This window comes from Trichosurus vulpecula, chromosome 7 (genome assembly GCF_011100635.1).
Source record: "Trichosurus vulpecula isolate mTriVul1 chromosome 7, mTriVul1.pri, whole genome shotgun sequence".
Taxonomy (NCBI): Eukaryota; Metazoa; Chordata; class Mammalia; order Diprotodontia; family Phalangeridae; genus Trichosurus; species Trichosurus vulpecula.
In genome coordinates this window covers 36,406,346-36,426,298 of record NC_050579.1, presented here as the reverse complement: position 1 = coordinate 36,426,298, position 19,953 = coordinate 36,406,346, and the positions used below count along the sequence as shown (strand labels likewise).

General features: G+C 52.4%; 2 protein-coding genes across 3 annotated transcripts; one reads left to right on the top strand and one right to left on the bottom strand.

Moving 5' to 3' along the window:
• Positions 1 to 10: 10 nt before the first annotated feature.
• Positions 11 to 10,472, top strand: TNFAIP1 (TNF alpha induced protein 1). 2 transcript variants are annotated; one of them, XM_036766580.1, is made up of 7 exons: positions 11 to 192; positions 4,401 to 4,728; positions 5,025 to 5,194; positions 6,029 to 6,118; positions 6,210 to 6,262; positions 6,509 to 6,704; positions 7,743 to 10,472. In XM_036766580.1, the coding sequence occupies exons 2-7, from the start codon at positions 4,515 to 4,517 to the stop codon at positions 7,977 to 7,979; spliced, it is 960 nt and encodes a 319-aa protein (XP_036622475.1). In that variant the 5' UTR covers positions 11 to 192; positions 4,401 to 4,514; the 3' UTR covers positions 7,980 to 10,472. The 2 variants fall into 2 exon arrangements, with proteins under 2 accessions (XP_036622475.1, XP_036622476.1); XM_036766581.1 differs by lacking the exon at positions 11 to 192 and adding an exon at positions 1,023 to 1,176.
• A 234-nt stretch (positions 10,473 to 10,706) lies between these two features.
• POLDIP2 (DNA polymerase delta interacting protein 2) lies at positions 10,707 to 19,939 on the bottom strand. Its single transcript, XM_036766578.1, has 11 exons — positions 19,661 to 19,939; positions 16,670 to 16,751; positions 15,751 to 15,848; positions 15,220 to 15,316; positions 14,929 to 15,004; positions 14,459 to 14,566; positions 14,079 to 14,215; positions 13,483 to 13,509; positions 13,038 to 13,163; positions 12,453 to 12,532; positions 10,707 to 11,744 (listed from the first exon to the last, which is right to left on the bottom strand). The coding sequence occupies exons 1-11, from the start codon at positions 19,816 to 19,818 to the stop codon at positions 11,630 to 11,632; spliced, it is 1,104 nt and encodes a 367-aa protein (XP_036622473.1). The 5' UTR covers positions 19,819 to 19,939; the 3' UTR covers positions 10,707 to 11,629.
• Positions 19,940 to 19,953: the final 14 nt, after the last annotated feature.

Below are 19,953 nucleotides of genomic sequence, written 5' to 3'. Positions count from 1 at the left end.
TCTGGGAGTTGTAGTCGTATGCAGGCGTGGGAGCCGGGCTCGGGGTGGAGCCAGCGGAGGATATGAGCTCACGAGCAGAGCCTGGGGCGGGGGTCGGGGTCAGGGCCGGGGCGCTTTGCTTGGCTGGGGCTGCGGGAGCCGGAGCTGGGGTCGGGGCGGAGAGAGCCCTAGGGAGACGCTCCCGGGACGAAGGTAAGGAAAGAGCTGCGTCCGCCCCGGGAGGGCGGGAGGCCCCGGCGCGGGGTGGGTGGGGAAGCAGCGAGGCTCGGCCGCTCGAAGCGCCCCGGGCACGAGGCCATGAGTGTGCCCCATCCCCGCCCTCGGAGAACCGGCCAGCCAGAGGAGGAAGAGGTGGGATGGGAGGAAGAGAAGAAGGGATGGGAGGAGGGATGGAAGCAAGAGGAGAAGGGATGGAAGGAGGAGGGATAGGAAGAGGAGGAAAAGGAGAAGGGATGGGAGGAACCGGAGGAATGGGAAGAGGAGGAAGAGAAGGAATGGGAGGAGGAGGGATTGGGAGAAAGAGGAGGGATAGATGGAAAGAGAAAGGCGAAGAGAAGTGGGAGAAGGGAAAAAGAGAGAAGGAAGAGAGGAGAAAAGGAAGGGAGAAAGGACAGAGAGAAAAGGAAGAGAAGATAGGAGAGGAAGGGATGGAAAGAAGGTAAAATAGAAATTCTTTGAGGACAGGAACAGTTTCGTTTTTGATTTTGTGTTCAGGGTAATGCTTATTGAATTGACCGAAGGAAGGCATGGCCACAGTGACTGCTGGTCAGTCCCCCGGGGTCCGTGAAGCTCAGGTTGACCTGTGGGCGCCTTTAAAATCTTGGGATGGAGGGAGGGAGCCTCCTGGCTGAGGCTCCAGCCGCATCTCCCACACTGATTTTTGCTGGCTTCTTTCTGTTTCCTGCATCCTAAGCAGGAGCTGGTGGGGAGGGGTGATACAGAGCAGTAAAAATTCACCATTTGAAAAGGATTGCTTTTCCTCCCCCATGACCGCCCCTTCTTCCTGGGGCCTCTTTTTGCAGCTCTTCCCAGGTCACATCTATTTCCTTCTGCTCTGTCGGTTCCCTAGTTCACAAGGTTTCTGCTCACCTGATTGGCTGAGGCACAGACATCCAACCAAGCCACATTAAATTTACCTCCCAAAGAAATGGCCCAGCAAAGTCAGGAAGGAAGAAGGTATCAATGGAAACTTCATTTTCCCTGGAGTCAGTTTCGGGGCGTTACCTCTAGGCAGAATTCGAGAGCCCATTGGTTCAGAGTAAAATGGAATCTGACCTCACTTTGTCCAGGAAAGGCTCCTGGCTCAAAAGCAATTACCTTGTAAGAGGGGGGCCACGCTTGGCTCTTGATGTGCTGATGGCCTCCAGAGTTGGAAAATCCCTTTGCTTTGTCATTCAGTTGTGTGTTTTCTCCGCTTCCCTGGGAAGGAAGAGGAGAAGCTTCAAAAAGCTCCTGAAGGCTCAACAGGTTGAAAAAGCAGACAGGAAAATACCCTTTTGCTTAGAGGTCACAATTCAGAAGGCAGTGCCCATGTTTCAACCCTCTTCTTGCTTCTCTAGCTAGGATAATAGCCCCTCTCAGTACTGGAGGACTATGCCTTCTCAGAATCCAGAATGACCGAGTGAGCAGGGACCTCCGAGGCCACTTCTAGTCCAACCTGTATTTTAGTAATACCATCCCCACATTCCCAACTAGTCATCTCCTTCCCTTTCTTAAAGATTGCTCCTTAAGGCAGAGAGCCCCCTACTTCCTGGGGCAAGCCATTCCACTTTTGACTTGATCTTGTTAAGAACCTGTTTCTCTACAATCTCCACCCATTGGCCCAGCTTCTGCCTTCTGGGGTCCCCTTTCAGATACCTGTAGATAGTTATCATTCTCCCCCTTCCCCCTACCCCACTAACTTTTATCCAAGCTGACTCTCCCCAGTTCTTCAATCCTGGGTGTCCTCCAGTTTATCCAAGGTCTTTCTGATATTCTGCCAGTGCTGTATGTAGCACACTGTTAAGAATCTTTACCCACCAAACTACTCTCCAGCCACATGTGCTTAGCTGCTGCTAGCCGAGTGACCTTGAACAAGTCACTCCTTCCTTGGTCTTGTCCTCTGCACAGTGAGGAGCTGGCCTAGGTGAATGCATACGGTCCCTTCCAGCTCCATCCCTCTGAAACCATAATGCGCTCCCTTATCCTTAGCTTGGGGAGTTGATCTATTTGGGTCCGAATGTAAGACTACCTTTATCATCATTAAATTTCTTCGTATTGGGTATGGCCCAACATTCTAGCCTGCAAAGATCTTTTTAGATTCTCTCACCATCCGGAAATGTGGTGAGTACCCTCATCACCCCTAAAAATGGTCACCAGAATAGGGCCAGGCACAGGTCCCTGGGGCACTTCACTAAACCAGGGCAACATCCCTCTAATGCCTCTCCTTTAGAGCTAGTCCTTCAGCACCCAGCACTCATCCCTCTATCTTGTCCAGAAGAGCAGCACGAGACATTGTCAGATCTTTGCTAAACTCTCGGTTCTCCGAGAGCGGCTCCATGACAGTGCTCACTTAACTGCTTCTGGGTCTCCTGGAAGTCTGGGATGCCTTCCTGCCATTCAGCCTAACCTTTTTAGCTGTAGTTTCTGCTCCAGAATCAGTATCTAATGAACACTTGCAATGTGCAGACCCTGTGAGGGATCCAAAAATAGGGCATAATTCTTGCGTACAGTCTAGTTGGGGAGACAAGCCTCATGTGTCGTTCCGTTCCAAGGGTAGGTGAACAACTGGGGCACACCTTGCTCATTGTTTTTTGGACCAGACTTGTGATTTCATGGTTGTAGGGAATGCCAAATGAGGAAAATTCCTCTATAAAAGCACATCAGTGAAATTTATTGTTTTAAAGAGCTGCCTGAGGTCCTTGAGAAGTTAAGTGACTGGCTCTGGGTCATTCAGGACTTGAACCCCAGCCTTCCTAACTTCCAGGTCACTCTACCCTCCTGCCTTTAAAAGTAGGTGGGAAGAAAATCAAACAGAGTCTGTAATGCATGAGGTGTAGTCTCTCTCCCTCTATACTTCCCCCCAACCCCAGGCCCACTAGCATCTAGAATTCCATGTCAAAATCAATCCCCAGTGTTTGGGGGTCATCTCGTGGCTTTCCTGGAACATGAAGCATTTCCAGGGTCTTCTTCCTCACCTTAGGAAATGGGAAAGGGCTGGGAAACCGTGCCCGGTCTCAGGAAGACAAGCCAGCAAGTGGCCTTCTGGTCATTTCTCTAGACACAGGAAAACTGAGGAGGTCAAGGATTGGCATAAATTCTACACCAAGAGAATCAAGAACCCAGCAGCATGAGGCAGTTCCCTAGAAGGCACTAAGTTCTCTCTCCTGGTTCTCCCCCTACCTCTCTGACCACTCCTCAGGCTCCTTTTTGCTGGATCCTCTTCCACGGCTCTATCCTGGGCCCTCTTCTCCCTCTAGACTATATTTCATTTGGTGATCTTGTCCGCTTTCATGGATTTCATTATTTCTATGTTGATGATTCTCAAATTAGCTTATTCAGCCCTACTCTCCTTTGACCTTGCAGTCTGGCTTCTTCAGAGCTTGTTCAGTCTTTTCTCTCAAGTCACATTTTTCACTGAAGCCCCAACTGGAACTCAGTTCCTTCCCACATGGTTGTAACAGGGGGTTGGTTTTTCTTGCTTTCTCAATGTTGGGAGAGAAGGAAGGGAGGGAATACAAGCTAGAAAATAAAATGAAATTACTTTGCTAAAAAAAAAAAAGAAAGGAAGGAAACATGAGAAGGGAAGGGGAACCAACTTCCTCCCTTTCTATTTAAATGGGCGGTTTCATCTGAGTCCTGGGGAAGTCTTGTATTGAGTAAATTCCCCATTGGCTTGGCCACAGTGTTGGGACTTCGTGGAACCTATGAGAATAGAATACAGCAGGGATTGAAAGGAGTTGTATTTGTTATTTGTAATATGTTTTATGTCTTTATTATAATAAGATTATACTATTTTTGTTGTGCCTGTAAATCTCTCTGTCTGGTCTTCAGGGGTCCTCAGCTTGCTGCTATCTCTTGTATGGGCCGCTGGCCTGTATCTCTGGGGGCTGCCAAGCCATTTCCGTGGGGGCCTGGAGGGACAGTAGGAACAGGGTGCTGCCAGACTACGAGTGCCATCTTTTTCCAGGTTGGCCTGGGTCACCTGGTACAATAAATTTACTCCTGTTGAAAAATAAAACAGCTTGATACCTTGCCCCTGACAGGAAGTCTGAAGGGTCACCTCAAGGAGACTGGCCAAATTCTCAGTCTCACCAAGACTTTGATGGGCTAGCTAAGATTTAATTGGTTTATTGGAAGTCCTTTTAGCTCGAAGTTCACACTTCTCCTAACTCATGTTCTCTCTTGCCTTCTGCCTTCAGTCCTGAGATTATGAGGCTCTGGCCTCCACCAGCTGCTTGCCTGTGACTTCCTCCACCACAGTGGAACGCTCCAGGCCTACCTCCTGCCGTGTGGTCATCTACCTGCAGCGGGAGATGTCCGGAGACACCTGCCTGGCTGGCCTGTGCCCAGCCTCGGGGTCTAAGCCCAAGCCAGGGGGTTTCAAAGGGGGTGGGATGGGCAACAAATACATCCAGCTCAACGTTGGGGGTTCCCTGTACTACACCACGGTGCGGGTGCTCACCCGGCACGACACCATGCTCAAGGCCATGTTCAGCGGGCGCATGGAGGTGCTGACTGACAAGGAGGGTAAGGACCCAAGGCCACAAAGAAAGAGGGTGGGTAGCTGCAGGCAGCACTCGGACTGGTGGCTCCCTGGGCACACTTTGCATGAGAGAGGTGGGGACTAGTGGAACTGGGTGGGACGTCAAAGGTGGTTTGGGTCATCCCTAGTCTTAGAGAGAGGTGAGGGCTCAGAAATGAGGCACTTCCCACACCCATTCCTACAGCCTTTTGTAGAGATCATCCCCCCATTCCTACTCCTTGCTCAGGGCCAGAAGAAATAAAGTCCTCTGGGGCCAGTGGTAATCACTCTGAATTCCCAGGCTGGATCCTCATCGACCGATGCGGCAAGCACTTTGGCACCATTTTGAATTACCTCCGAGATGACACTATCACCCTCCCCCAGAACCGGCAGGAGATCAAGGAGCTGATGGCAGAAGCCAAATATTACCTCATCCAGGGCCTGGTGGACATGTGTCAGACGGCACTGCAGGTGGGCAGAGAGGCAGGTCCTAAGAAGCGTCCTTCCCCCCTCTCCTCCACAGACTGGTTCTTGAAGAATCAGGCAGACAGAATTTGGAGTCAATCCAGTCCCGTCAGCATGCTAAGGGAGCCTCTGCCAGCAAACCATTTATCTAGCCACATGGTTGTCTCTCAGGTGGTCTTGGCGGCAAGGCCTGCCAGCCTTTGACCACCTCCGTTGCTGAATCCTGCAGTCCATCGGCTCATTGCTCAGTCATTGCTGCCCAGAGGGGCACTTACCAAGTCTGGGCATAGCATTGGCTGTGCCAGGGCCTGCGGGGCAGTGGCATGACCCCTACAAGGGGAGGCAGGACACCTGGACTCTAGGCTTTATCCTGCTACTAATTAAAGTGTGGCCCTGATCCAGTCACCAGGCAGTCAGGTTTCACAGTGGATGGAGTGCTGGGCCTGGAGTCACAAATCAAGCCTTAGAGGCTGACTAGCTGTGTGACCCTGGACAAGTCACTTAAGTGCTGCCTACCTCTGCTTCCTCATGTGTAAAATGAGGATAATAAGGGCACCTACCTCCCAGAGTGGTAGATGGTTGAGGCATTTATAAAGCACGTTGCAAAGCTTAAAGTCCTAGAGAAATGCTGGCTATAGTTATCTTCCCTCCCTGAGCTTCCTTTTCATCTTCTGTAAAGGAGGGGGCTGCTCTCTGTCCTGCTTGCCTTCTCAGGTTATGGGGAGCTTAAGAGCCACCCTGCTGGCAGTGCCCTGTGTGCCTTCTCTGTGGCGCCGGCACACAGAGGGCACTTAACAGCAGTCCCAGAACACCCACTCCTCCTCCCTCTCACATGTACAGGATAAGAAGGACTCGTACCAGCCTGTGTGCAACATCCCCATCATCACGTCCCCAAAGGAGGAGGAGCGACTCATCGAAGCCTCCACCAAGGTAGTGCCCCAGCCCTAGAGGGTGGAGGGGGAGGGTAGGGGAGGCAGGAGGCAGCCCCCCTGCATCATTTGTCTCTGCCTTCCCCCTGCAGCCTGTGGTGAAGTTACTGTACAACCGGAGCAACAACAAGTACTCCTACACCAGGTGGGTGAGACGCAGGGGGCGCGGCACTACCAACATTGGGCTTCGTCCTCCATCCCTTTGGTTGGCTGCAGGCTCCGCCCTGATCCCTGTGGGCCCAGCACCAGGCCGGCAGGGAGGGACAGGGTGGGAGGGAGGGCTCCATGGAGCCTCAGAGGCCAGAGGGACGGGACCCAGCCCAGGCTGTAGCCTCGGCCCCCATTCCCTTCCCTGCTCACTCCACATCTTCCAGTATCTTTGTTTTTGTAGCAATTCTGATGACCACTTGCTTAAGAACATTGAGCTGTTTGACAAGCTCTCTCTGCGTTTCAACGGCCGAGTGCTCTTCATTAAGGATGTCATCGGAGATGAAATCTGCTGTTGGTCCTTCTATGGCCAAGGCCGGAAGTTGGCCGAGGTGTGCTGCACCTCCATTGTCTATGCCACTGAGAAGAAGCAGACAAAGGTACACAGAGACCTTGGGGCTGGGGGTGCTTCGTGCCTATCCTGGAGCTCCAGGCTGGGTGGCCACCAACCACCTCTCAACTGGATCAGTATGATGAAGTATCTGTATGATAGTCTTTGCTCATGACCAGTCTTAGGGAGACATGAAAAATTTGAAGGGTCAGGGAGGCTTAGGTATGCATGCAGAGAACAGAGAGCACAGTCATCACAGAATAGTTATGGGTAAGGAGTTTGCAGAAGTTGCCAAGGCAGCTTCCCTAGTCCCACTGTACCAGGGCCTGGAGATGTCCGGGAAGGGGAAGGGATGAGCGCCTGTCCCCAGACAAAGAGCCCCAAGTCTCCCTGAAGGTTAGCCCATGAGGTTCGAGTGTGGTGCCAGTACAACCAAGGTCATGGGTGTTGGTCTTCAAATGGGCTAATTCTGCTAGTATGAGACCCTGACCATTCTCAGGCACTTTCCCATCCATGATCTCGGTTTATCCCCACAAAAACCTCATACAGTAGGTGGGTAAGGAAGGGACTACCCAATTCTTCACAGTGAGAAAACTGGGAGAAGGTAAGCTGATTACTTGTGGGCTAAAGCTACAAAGGACCTTGGAAATTGCTTTGTGCAACACCCTCATTTGTCAGAGGAGGAGACAGAGGCTCAGGAAAGTAAAATTCCCTTTCCCAAAGTAAGCCTGCAAAAGACCTAAGGTCTCTGGACATCCCAAAACCAAACTCTTTCCACCCCATGGGGAGGCAAGGTCAACCAGCCTCCTCCCCTCCCCCGCCATGTCCCTTATGTGGCTGTCTTCCCACAAAAAGGCCAGAGAGATTTCTGAAAGCACAAGGGAGCATTTTTTCCCATTTCTTAGATGAGGAAAACTGAGGCCCTGCACTAAGGTGGGTTCTTAGTCCAGCTTAGAAGGAGGCTTTGGTGTTTGGGGGGCTTCCTTCTATGGCAGGCAGGCTTACAGTAGCTGATGAAGTTATGGACCTGTGTTCAGATCACCAGCCTTGGAACCTCTCTATAATCCCTCTTGGTTTTCCAACCCAGGTGGAGTTCCCAGAGGCCCGGATCTATGAGGAAACACTAAATGTCCTGCTCTATGAGACACCCCGAGTCCCTGACAACTCTTTGTTGGAGGCCACAAGCCGTAGCCGGAGCCAGGCTTGTCCTGGTGAAGATGAGGAGGCCTCAGAATTACGAGAGCGAGTCCGCCGCATCCACGTCAAACGCTACAGCACCTACGATGATCGACAGCTCAGCCACCAGTCCACCCATAGGGACTGACGGTGCCTCAGGGCAGTGGGACCCAGACAGCCCACATTCCCCTTCTCCCTGGTGCACTTGTTGGGCGAGCACACACCTCGACCCTCAGGGGTGGGACAGGGCCCCCAGAGAGGTTAAGGGGTGCAGGAGGGGAAAGGACCTTTGAGCCTTGCCCACCAATGGCATGGTTTGCCCTGTTCCACACCTGCGTGGTTCCCTGTCTAGACAGCCCTAGGGAATTGTTCTACAGGTCACAGTCTTGTAGCCTGGGGGTCAAGCTCTCATTAAGCAGACCCTGAAGCTCTAGGCCTTGGTTCTTCCTTGTACCCTTTGATGGATCTTCTTGTCCTTCACAAAAGTTTGGGGGTGGGGCACTGCTTCATGGCCTGTTCAAGTAGGGGCTGAGAATTCAGTTCTAGGGATGGAGAAACCCTGGGCAATCCCCTAGAAAATTGCCAGTCACAGGTGATAAGCAGCAGATAATTTAAATTACATGACTGAGCAGCCCCTTCAGAGAGGGGAAGCAGGGAGGAGACCCTAGCTCCCCTTGGTTCTCTTGGGTCAATGTAGTTTCTTCAGAGTACTTTGTATTCTTCTGCAAAAAGACCTCAGCCCTGATCCATTGAACTCTCACCAGAGAAACAAGGTTAATCTTCCTATGTTTTCCTTCTTTTCAAACCTAATCCTGCCTCCTCTCCCAGGATCCAGTCCATGAGAGGGAAAGGTCAGTCAGGTCCCAGTTTGGATGAAATAAGCAAGGTGGTTAGCCTGTAACCGTAAAAAGGGACAGCAGGGTTCGACTGCCCAGGGCCTGGGAAATCTGAGGAAAGGCCAAATTCTCAGGCTGCAGTAGTAATGAGTCCAGCAGGAAAGTCTGGTGACTCAGCCCCACAAACATCCCTCAGCAAACTCAAAAGCTCAGCGGGCAGGCTTCTGACTTGGGTGGCATTGGTGGCTTCAGGCAGCAGGGGCCCCACTTTGGCTTCAGCAGAGCAGTGCTACATGAAGAAAGAGCCCAAGTTCCTTTCATGGCTTCAGCTGGGTCATTTAGCTTATGGAATCTTTGCTGCCAGGCATGGGGAATTAAGATCGCTTCTCTTCGGGGCTGCAGGCCTCTTTTTCCCCACCTGCTTTGGCTTAACTCTCAGAAAAGCTTTTCAGAATTTTTTTTCCAGAAGAATGTGCCTATTGTGAAAGAAGCCAATGCCTTCTTCCTCCCAGATGACAGGGGTTTCCAATCAGTCTCTCCTGCCTGTATCCTACTTCTCAAGTCAGTGGTGGCTCTAGGAGCCCAAAGGGAGGATGATAAAAGGAAGGTGGCATTTGTTTCTTGGTTCATCTCACTACCAGAATGTCGAATGGCACCTTCCTGGCCTCCTGCTAATTCTCTCACCTTCATCAGGGCAGGACACCCCCAAGTTCGCCTTTTCAGTAGCCAGGATGGTGTTGGTGTCAGCCAGTTCTGCCGAGCAGGATCTTTTCAAGTCTGTCAGATTTTGCTAGAGGTTAACACATTTCAGTCTTTCAGGCTGTCGGTGTTCTCACCCACTCCTTTAGACTTCAAGGTGAAAACCTTTTTCATGTGAGGCAGAGCACCTGGTGCTGGGTTCCTAGACCATGTGCCTGAATAGGAAGCGATCTGCAGTTACAGAATGGCCTCACCCTGTTCTCTAGCCTTTCTCACATAGAACTGAAGGCAAGTTACTGGGCATTATCTTACGTTGCCCTGGCTAAGACTATCAGAAAACTTGGTCTGTTGACGTGACCACTGCTGCTTTTACCAGAAACACTAGCTATAGGCAAAGTAGGTGGAGAATTTCCTTTAGAAGACATTAACTACATATTCAAAAAAGTAGAGATCTATTTTTCAAGTGATCACCAGGAAATCCTTAAGTCACTCATCTCTTAGCTGTGGGAACTTTGACTTCAGCAGCCAGAGCAAATGAAAAACAGGTCGGAGACAATCAGTCACTGCTTGGCTGCAGGACCTGCGCCATGGCCCCCCCCCCCCCCCCCCCATTCCAAGTGGCTTTGGTGTTTTTGTATAGCACTTTGGAAATGACTGTCCTATCTTTAAGCTGCTGTTCTCATTGGTTTTTTAAATCTGACCTGAATGACCTTCCCTGCCATACACCAAGGGGTCATAAAAGATTTGGGTGTGGTGGTGGTGCAAGCTTGGGCAGGGGCACTGATATTTATCCCCCCACCCCCAACCCAAGACACTGGGCCTGAAACTCCAGACTCCATTGGGCAGTTTAATTGCAAACCAGCAGCCAGCTAACAGATAGCCTGCAGTAGATTCTACTTACAGCTCGTACAATCAGGCTGCTTTCAGCTCGAAGGGAGGTCTTTGGTTGATTATCCCTTCTCTGCCTCAAAGGTAGGTAGGCAGGCCCTTGGCTCAATGAGGGCCTCACTTTTCTCACTAACCTTTTAAATGGCAATATTTCCACTCCCTGAATAGCACAGGCAATGGAAGCAAACACTAATTTTTAATAAAATCCTGTTACACTGTACAAGGGGGAATTTGTGTGTGATGTAGCTTGGCCAGTTCTCAGTCTGGGGTAATTTTTCCATTCACCAAATGACATTTCCCTCCTAGATCCCAAGACCCAAGGTGGTCCAGTTATGCCATAGGCAGGGGCTCCCTGGATCATTTTAACTCCTGAACAGGCCACGTTACCCCTTTGGTCATGACAGCCCAAGCAATCCCAACAGGGCGAGGATCAGGGTAGCCCACAGCCCTGCTGTCGGTGAGGCAACCCTACTTTTACTTTACTTAGAAAAATAACACTTCACCTTCCAGGCAAGACAGAAAACAAGTTCTCAGCAGAGGCCCCTGGGGCCTGTTCTGTCGATCCTAATCATTTAATTGAATTACATCCATCACCCCCTTTTATAATTCTGGCCCAGGAATCCAAATTGCTAACCAGCCCTACCACCGGAAGCTATGGGTCACCTTCCCCAGACAGCTTGGGGTGACCTGTGTCCTCAAAAGCCTTTCTCAGCAAAGTAGACATGGAGTCTAAACACCGCGCAAGTTGACTTCTCCGTGACTTCCACGCTCTCATCCTGCTGTTGTCAGGGACCGAAGAGAATGGGAAAGAATCTGCCTGGCTCCGTACTTACTCCATAGCAACAAAGGTCAGGTCAGATGGCATTCTAACTGATGACCCAAGCTGGAGAGTGGAGCTTCCTCGGGGGGAAAGGTGCTGGGAAAAAAAGATCGTGCCTGGCGTTCTGGTGGTTTCTTTGCTGCCAGAAAGGGCAGAGGTGCCATGATGTAGAAATGGAGAGGGTGGCCAGGCGTGCACCGATTTATTGACCAAATCTCACACTCCGAAGCAACTCATAGAATGGGCAGAGGGATATCCCTCCTGTCTCCTGTGGCAGCCAAGCAGGTTGGGCTCCTGCTCGGGAAGGTTTACTGGAACATAGTGCGAGCACGTCAGGGAAGGCTGGTTTTAGAGGAGCCCAAAGTGGGTCTTTAGAGAAAATAGTTACACAACCCAAAAAAAAAACCAAAACCAACCAAATGGAACAAACTATAAGAGACGCCAAACCCAAGGTAGCCCATGAGAAGCGAAGGAAGAGTCCAATGTTCTGCAGCCATGGTGAGATGGAAGTCACTCTTCAGGCAGGCCAAGGCTGGATGTGGATCCTGAGCTGCACTACCAGTGAAGGCCAGAAGGGGGTGTTTTCTCATCCTTATTGCTCTCCAGGGAGAAGGGGGGAATTCGGACATCAAAGTGAGATCCATCAGGCCTCTCAAAGCGGAACGTGCCCCTACAAGACAAGAAAGAATCCAGCTCAAGAGGGGCTGTGGCCTGAGCCCCTCATGTTCATTAGGAACCCCACTTTCTTGGCTATGGAAAAAAGTAGCCTGAAGCTCTCACCTTCCCAGCACAGGGAAAGATGATGGTCCAGAAACACAGGAAATGCTTAACCAATCCTACATCTACACATCCAACACACATGGCAATGTTCAAACAGCACTGTCTTGTTTTAGGTCAAAGGTTCTTAACCTGGGGTCCGTGAACTTTTTTTAAAAAAAATATTGTGACAACTATATTTCAATATAATTATCTTCCTTTGTAGTCCTGTGTATTTTATGTATTTAAAAACATTCTGGGCTTCACTAGTCCGCCAAAGGGGCCCTGCCCTGAGCTTGCTCTGAATGCCTCCAGTGTCTGCTGGATTGCAGTAAGAATGCAAGGTTCATCAGCTGTCTCACTGACCTTTGACGGGACCCAATGAGAGGGCACCAGGAAGTAGCCCCGAGTATATAATCAATGCTCCTCCCCTAGCCCTTGGTGCCTAAGACTCAATCAGACCAGGAGGAACTGGAAACCTGCCAAGAAGGAACAAGTCTAGATCAATCCTCCCCCTCCCCGACAGGACTCACAACGAATCGGCAGAAGGGCCCAGAGCTGAGCCCAGGAGGGAGAGCAGTCCCTGCCCTGGTGGCTATGCCAGAATGAGAAGCTCACTCACCACATGTGCCCACTAGAGGCTTGCAGAGAGACATGGCTGCTGTACTGGAAAGCTGGCTGTTCTTTGGATAAGACAGGTTCCTGGGGGTTCCAAGAGAAACGAGGAGAATCAGAGGAGAGGTAACACTTAAAATGAGGAGCAGTGGACCCTGGCACAGGGACTGACTCTCTTCTCTGCCCCTGCTGCCCATGGCCATCCACCATGGCCCTGAAGCCTCTGTCGGAGTCCACACAGAAGGGCATCAGATGCCCTTGCCTCCAGACCCAGAGAGGAATGAACATGGTGCCCAACACCATCCAGCCTGTAGGTGCCTCCCCCTGGTGCCAGCTAAGGTGACCTGGCCGACGGCGTCAGTAAACGCTTGTTGAATGATGAACAAGATCCCTGGTACCAAAAGCCCCAGACTTCATCCCAGAGACATCAATAAAGTGTTTGCCAGAAGTTCTGTCTCCAATGCTTGTCCCACCCCAGCCCCCAATCCAACTTACAAGAGAAAAATGAGAGTGGGAGGGATTAAGAAATGGTCCTGGGGCCAAGCCTCCAGAGAATCCAAGTGCAGCCAGGAAGGGAAGTTTTCAGCCTTACCCGGCCCACCACCCCTCTGCCTCGCACTGTCTCCAAGGTGCCTGACAAGCTGAATATCCTCCAGTGCCGTTCCCGAAGCTGTACAACATCACTGTCCAGGTTTTCCAAACGGATGCAGTAGCGCCACTGCCCAAGGAAGGAGAGGGTCAGGACTCGGGCAGAGAGGCAGCCACTGGCCTGGTAGGTGTGACCCCTCCTCAACCCCCACCCACATCTTCTCTCTCTCCTCCCCGCCCAGAGTCAGGAAGAAATAAGAATAATGCCTGAGGATCTGATGTGACTCTCTCCTTCCCTGGTCAGAATGGAAGAGTCCATCCCTCTTCTCAACCACACCCCACCCCACCCACACCCACACCATACCCACACCACACCACACCACACCACCACCACCATCCCTATCCCCATCCCCCGTCCTGAAGACTCCATGGAAAGAAAAACTACTTACCCAGTAGACGTGGGAATTCTGGGCCTCCTAAGGAAAGAAGCACAAAGCCCATGAGACCCAGAGAAAAGGGACCGCATCTGCCCAGAGCAGGGGGTACGTCCTCCGTAGGCACTGGACATGAGCTGATGCAGCAAGCCTGACAGCCCCTCCCGTCTCCTCCCTAGGATAAGACGGGGAGCTTCTGCCCTAGACCCTCATAGATGTCATTGTCCAGAAGCTACCCACTAAACGTCTGCTGACTTTGGGTAGCGGTCACACGAGGTGCAAGAGAAGGAGGGGAAGAGAAAGTGTAACCAGCCAGAATGAGGCCCAGCCCCAGCCCTCCCTCCCACCACCCTCCTGAAGCAGAGGATGTGGCAGAAGCCTGGGCCAGGTCGGGACCCTGGTGCACAGGGGCCTGCTCTGGACCAGCCTGACACCATCTTGCCCACCCTGAGTCAGAAGGGGCCATTCTGTTGCCCACAGGAGGTGCCAGAGAAAACATCAAATGAACCAAATATGGAGGGAGACAGCACCAGGAGAATCACATTCTCGGGCAGCAAAGTATATTGTGAGTAGCCCACACCCCAGCAGGGATGCCAAGAGTAGGGACATACCCTCATGCCCATGTAGAAGGGGATGACAGTGACACGGATGTTCTCGGTGGTTTCCCGATGGACATCTGACAGCTCCAGCCAGGGGTGATTCTTCTCCTGCCAAGCACGAAGGGTCTCCCGGGCCACAAAGGGTGGAACTGGCAGAGGAGTGATGCCACCAGCTGACACCAGGACTCTGCTCTCACAGCCCAGCCCAGAAGGGTCTCCTGGAGTCCTTTCCTGCTCAGACCGTCCCCAGCCCTCCCCGCCCCAGGAGACACAGGCCCCTGCTTAATTGGACACTAAAACAAAGGAGGAGCCTGAGGACAAGTTCTGGGCCCAACCACAGTCTCTGGAAAAGGCCATCCAACCCAGCCCAGCATGCATTTAGGGGCCAGTACCTTTGGACTGCTCATAGAGGAGAAACCTTTCAAACAGCTCATGCTGGATGGGGACCTGGTCAGTGGATGTGTAGGGGAGGATGTCTTCATGGCTGACGTAGTCCAATCCTAGGGAAGAAGGCCAGAGGAGCCCAGTGAGCCCCACGAAAGGGGCTCATAGAAGGGCAGAATGGCCCAACCCGTGCCCATGGGGATCAGGTCACTGCCCATCACTCCTTAGGGCTCCCAGTGGGAGACCTTCACTGCTCTGGCTGGAAGGGAGAAGGTCTAGGGAGGCAACAAGGACTGGGCTGGCCCATTTGGCTTCCCTGTCCCTAGGCAGTGACTCCCACGGACATGAGTACCACCATTTGGCTAAATGAAGGCATTTCCTGAAGAATCCTAGGCATAGCCAGTACCTGGCCCTCCCCAACAATCTGTTCCCAGCCAAGTGGCCAAGGGGAAGGTAGCTCAGACTTTCCATCACCTACCTGGTATGGCATAGAGGGCTCGACTGTCATCATGGTTGGCCAAGAACGTCACAGCTTCTGTCTGAGATCTCTGAGACTGAGGCAAGACAGATGTTGGGGGACTGGTCTCCACGTGACCACAAGGTAAGGGGACTTCATCCCTGGTCTTGGTTCTAGGAAGAACTAAGGCTCTGCTGTTTCCCGTCCCACTCCCACCACACACACCTGCTGCTTCCACTAAGGCTTTTAGTCAGGGGCACTGGTCTTCCCTTGGTCAAAGGAATCCAGGGCCCAATGTCCTTGCACACTTACTATGTGTGGGCAGTCCCGGGCATCAATCAGCACCTGGTAGTACGTGTGGGTTTTGCCTTTCACCTCCTTAGAGCCATGGCCAGCTGGGTTCTCTGTCCTGGGTATGGGAGAGAGATCTGAGTGCAGCAGCCCTTTATTATTCCATAACCTACTTTTATAGGGTCGGGATGGAACGCAGAGCTGGGGGACCAGCTGAGGACACAGCCCCCAAGTGAGTTCCTCTCCCAAAAGGTTAGCAAGCGTCACTCTGAAGGCACTTTAGCTTTGGCTTGTAATCGTGCAGCTAGAAGCAAATGTTCAAAGTGACCCTGGAGGGTAGATACTAGAAACTGAGGGCATCTGCTGGCACGGCTCAGGCCTTCCTTTTCGTCTCTCTGGCACTTAGCACTCTTGTGCCCATCACTCAATGGTGCCACCAGAGCCCTTGGGGAAACACCGTCTTCACCCCCCGGACTCATTACTAGCTGCTTTCTTCTCCCTGCAGACCGCTCCCCTGGGACCCTGAGACACAAACACAGCAGGAAGGCTTACTTTTCTGGGGTGGTAGAAGCCACATCTCGGTCGTACAACCTGGCCTGCCAGGGAAACAGGACGACCCCTCGGTACCCAAATACGCTGTGAAGAAAGAGCTACAAGAGAAGAGTGCAGTGAGCCCAGGCGGTCTGGCCCCCTCCTCAATCTCAGGACATTCCATGGGCCAGAGCATGACCCAAAGTGATACCAAGGCCACAATCAGAGGCCAGAAAAGGAGAGACAACTGCCCAGCCTGGGGTGACTGCCCTTCCAAGCTACATGGCGAAGCCCTGAGATCACTCCCCTCCTGAGCAGACTTAAGGGACCTTCCTCCATGTGCATCTCAGTCTCCCTAAACCAAACCATCCCTACGTAAACTTAAGTGGAGACCCCTGGGCAAGGCACTGAACCCCTCGTCTGTAAAATGTGAATAATAGCAGCAGCTGCCTCCAAGGGCCGTTCTGAGAATAAAATAAGGTCATGTGTCTATAAAGCACTCAAAGGACCAGACAAATGCTGACTAATACTATCATCGTTCAGGTAGCTAAGTGGCCCAGAAGATAGAGCCCCGGGCCTGGAGCCTCGAAGACCTGAGTTCAAATCCAGCCTCAGACACTCACTAGATGTGTGACCCTGGGCAAGTCACTTCCCTGTTTGCCTCAGTTTCCTCTTCTATAAATGAGCTGGAGAAGGAAAAAGCAAACCACTCTAGTGTGTTTGCCAAGAAAACCCCCAATGGGCTCATGAGGTCAGAGGTAACTCCAATATTCCAACAAAAATGATGGTTACCACGCACTTCAGCACTGGTGGAACCCAGAACCAGCCCCGCCCCCAGAGCTGAGAGGCCCAAGCACTGAGCTCGTCACCCCTAAGAGAAGCAGCCCATGCACGGTGATTACAAAGGGCGAGCCGGCTCCCCTCGCTCCCCCACACTCACCTGGCCCGTCTCATATTTCCCATTCTGCTTTGGCACCTCAAATACTCCAACTGTTTCCAACACTTTGCCCTCTGGTCGGTTTCTGAAGAGAAGAGCATTGGGGTGAGCGGCTTGGGGTGCTCCATCCATCAGGAGAAATGACTGAGATACTGAGCTTAAGGGACAGACCGAGCTAAGTGAGGAAGATCTGAAGATACTCGTACCAATGACCACATGGCAGATGCTTTGTTTTGAGGCCACTAGGGGGCAGTGAAGTGCGGGGCTGGAGTCACGAAGTTCTGAGTTCAAATTCAACATTGCACCCTTACTGGTTATGAGATCCTGTGCAAGTCTGCCTCAGTTTCCTCAACTGTGAAATGGAGATAACAGCACCTACTTCTCCAGGTTATGATGACGATCTGTAAAGTACTTAGCCCAGTGACTGGCGCACAGTAGGTTCTCTGTAAGTGGGTCTCCTATAAAGGCTCCAATCAGAACAGTCCAGACATCCCCAGGGCTCGTCCCTAATTTAGGCACTACAATAAACCCTCTCAGTTTCTGGTCTGAGCTGGGGAGACTCCCTGCAGTCCCATGCACTTTGGGGATGCCTCTCAGAACCTCCCAGACTTCATCAGAAGTGAAGATCCTGGAGCTCTCCTGTCCCCCACCAGTCACTGCACCCTCCCCTGCAAAGGTATCAGCTCTATCTCCACAGATGAGACCAGACCCCTTTTCCCCTTGAGTCTCCAACAGGAGCCACAAGGAAGCCTGGGAATCCTTCTGTTGCTTCTGGTCATGCTTTAAACCTCAGAGAAGTCGATACCCATGTATGGGAGACCTAGGATGCTGGGGTCTAAGAATTAAACCTAGAAACTATGGCCAAAGCAGGAGGCAGTGTGGCACAGGCACATGGCGCAGCTCTGGAGTTGGGGGCCTGCTTCAGGTCTCTGTGTGACCTTGAGCAAGTCACATGACCAACCTGGGCCTGTTTCCTCACCTGTAAAATGAGAGAGCTGGATTCAGGGGACTCAGGTGCCTCCTAGCTCTACAATCCACCTGCAGGTTTCCTCTAAGAACCCTGAGTACAAATGCCCCTGCAAACTAGCACCATGAGGGCCCTGCTAACCACAAACCTTAATAAACACTGGATTAGAACTCAATTTTTGGCTTTTAGGGGCCCCCCACCCCGCAATTCAACAAGAATTCACCAAACACTCACTACATGTTTAACACTGAGGATTCTGAGACAAAAAATGAACCTGGTCCTGTGCCCAGGACGTTCTACTTGCCTACTACGAGCTAAGAACAACAGATATAAAACACAAACCAAAATCTCCAGGCTCAAGCAGCTTAGATTCTCCTGCCACTTGGGCACCCTGTGCCCAGTGTCCAGGAGGCATCTCAAACTTAATAGAATCCCTTCTGTTCCTCAGGCCCACCACCCAGGAGCCACAGCACCCTCTGCTCTCCCTCAGCTGCCACACTAGGAACTGTAAGTCCCCTTTTTTCCACCCTGGCCTCGGGGCTCTCTCTACACACAGCTCTGGACTGACCATGGACCTGCTCGGTCTCAATGCCCGGCTGTGGCTCCCTATCCCTTCCCCCCCCATCCCCCATCAAGCTCCTCATAACATCATCCCTTCCAGTTTTCCAGACTTTTTACACCTTACTCCCCTGACGGTCTGCTTGTGATTCTCAAACATGTCATGCCATCCTTCCTCTCTGCACTGGCTGTCCCCCTTGTCCCATCCTCAGAATGCTTGGCCCCCTCAGCTCTTCTTCCTTCAGGGCTCAATGCAAATCCCACCTTCCCCAGGGAGCCTTTCACATGCCCCCTCCCCCTTGCTGGTGCCATCCCCTTGAAGGCCCCCTTCTTTAGCGTATACTCTTCTATACACCCAGTTAGTTACATGTTCTCTTTATCAAACCGGGAGCTCCTTGAGGGCAGGGACTCTGTGTCTTTGTAACTCCAGCACCTGGGACAGGGCCTGGCACACAATAGATGCTTGATGTTTGTTTAATGATTATGAGCCCAGGCACGGTGCTCACATCCCTCTGTGGATAACCTCCAATTCATCCGACTTACATCTTCTTTGTACAGTTGTTTTCATCCCATCTCCCCATCAGACTGTGAGATTCATGAGGGCAAGAGCCATCGGTTTTCTTTGTAACCCTAGCACTTAGCACGGGGTCTGGTACCCAGTAGGTGTTTAATAAATGTTTGTTGTCTGATTGTGTTGGTGCTGGGGATGCAAACACACACACACACACAAACTAATTGGGTGACTTTGGGCAAATCAATGAACTTCTCAGAAACCCAAAAGTTAGCTCCTTCTATGACTCTGAGTTGTAAAAACAAGTCTTCATCCTCAGAGGGTTTACTACCTAGGCACTGTGCTAAGTAAGGACTGGGCTGGGAGGTTAGCTCTAACTTTCTGAGATTCTGGACCTAAATACCAAAGTCTCTACCCTCAAAGAGCTTCTGCCCTACTTAGCTATTACTGCACGGTCCCGGCACTGAGGATCTAAAGACAAAACCAAGGGTCCCGGCCCTCTAGAAGCTTACACTCCAGTTGTCTATTACTGTGTAAAGACAGAAAGGGGAGTCCTTGCCTCTAGGAGCTTTCACTTTACTGCCTGCTACTATGTGGCAGGCACTGGAGAGGTAAAGACAAATACAAGAGCCCCTGCCCTCGAGGCGCTTACACTCTACCCGCCTGTTACTATATGGTCCAGGCACCGGTCTAGGCGCTGTACGGCCAAATCCAAAATCGAGCCCCTGCCCTCGAGGCGCTTACACTCAAGAGTCCCGGCCCAGAATAAGCTTACACTCTGCCCGCCTTCGGCAAAGGCCCACAAGGCCTCCGAGAAAGAGCGAGCTCCCGTACTCCCAGGCCCTGTCCTCAAGGAGCTTACATTCGACCGGCTGCGAAACACGAAATCCCTAAGACCGCCTCTCCAGGGGAGGCCCCGCGAGCCTCAGTCCCCGCCCCCTCCCGTCCCCCGCCTCACCGGGACGAGAGGTGTCTCCGCGCCGTGGCCGCGGCCGGGAGCTCTGGGGGAAAGGTCGCGAGGGGCCGCGGCGTCCGGGCCCCCGCCAGAGGCCGGGGCCACCAGCAGCAGCAGCGGCCGCCCACGGCCAGGGCCCGCCGGGCTACACAGCCCGCCATGTCGGCGCCTGGGCCGCCGCGGACTCGCGGACTCGGTCACGGTCACAGACGCGGACGCCGACGCGCGGTCCTGCGTGCCGCCTCCGCAGCGCCCGGCCCCGCCCCCGGCCCACAGGGCCCCGCGCGCCCGGCCCC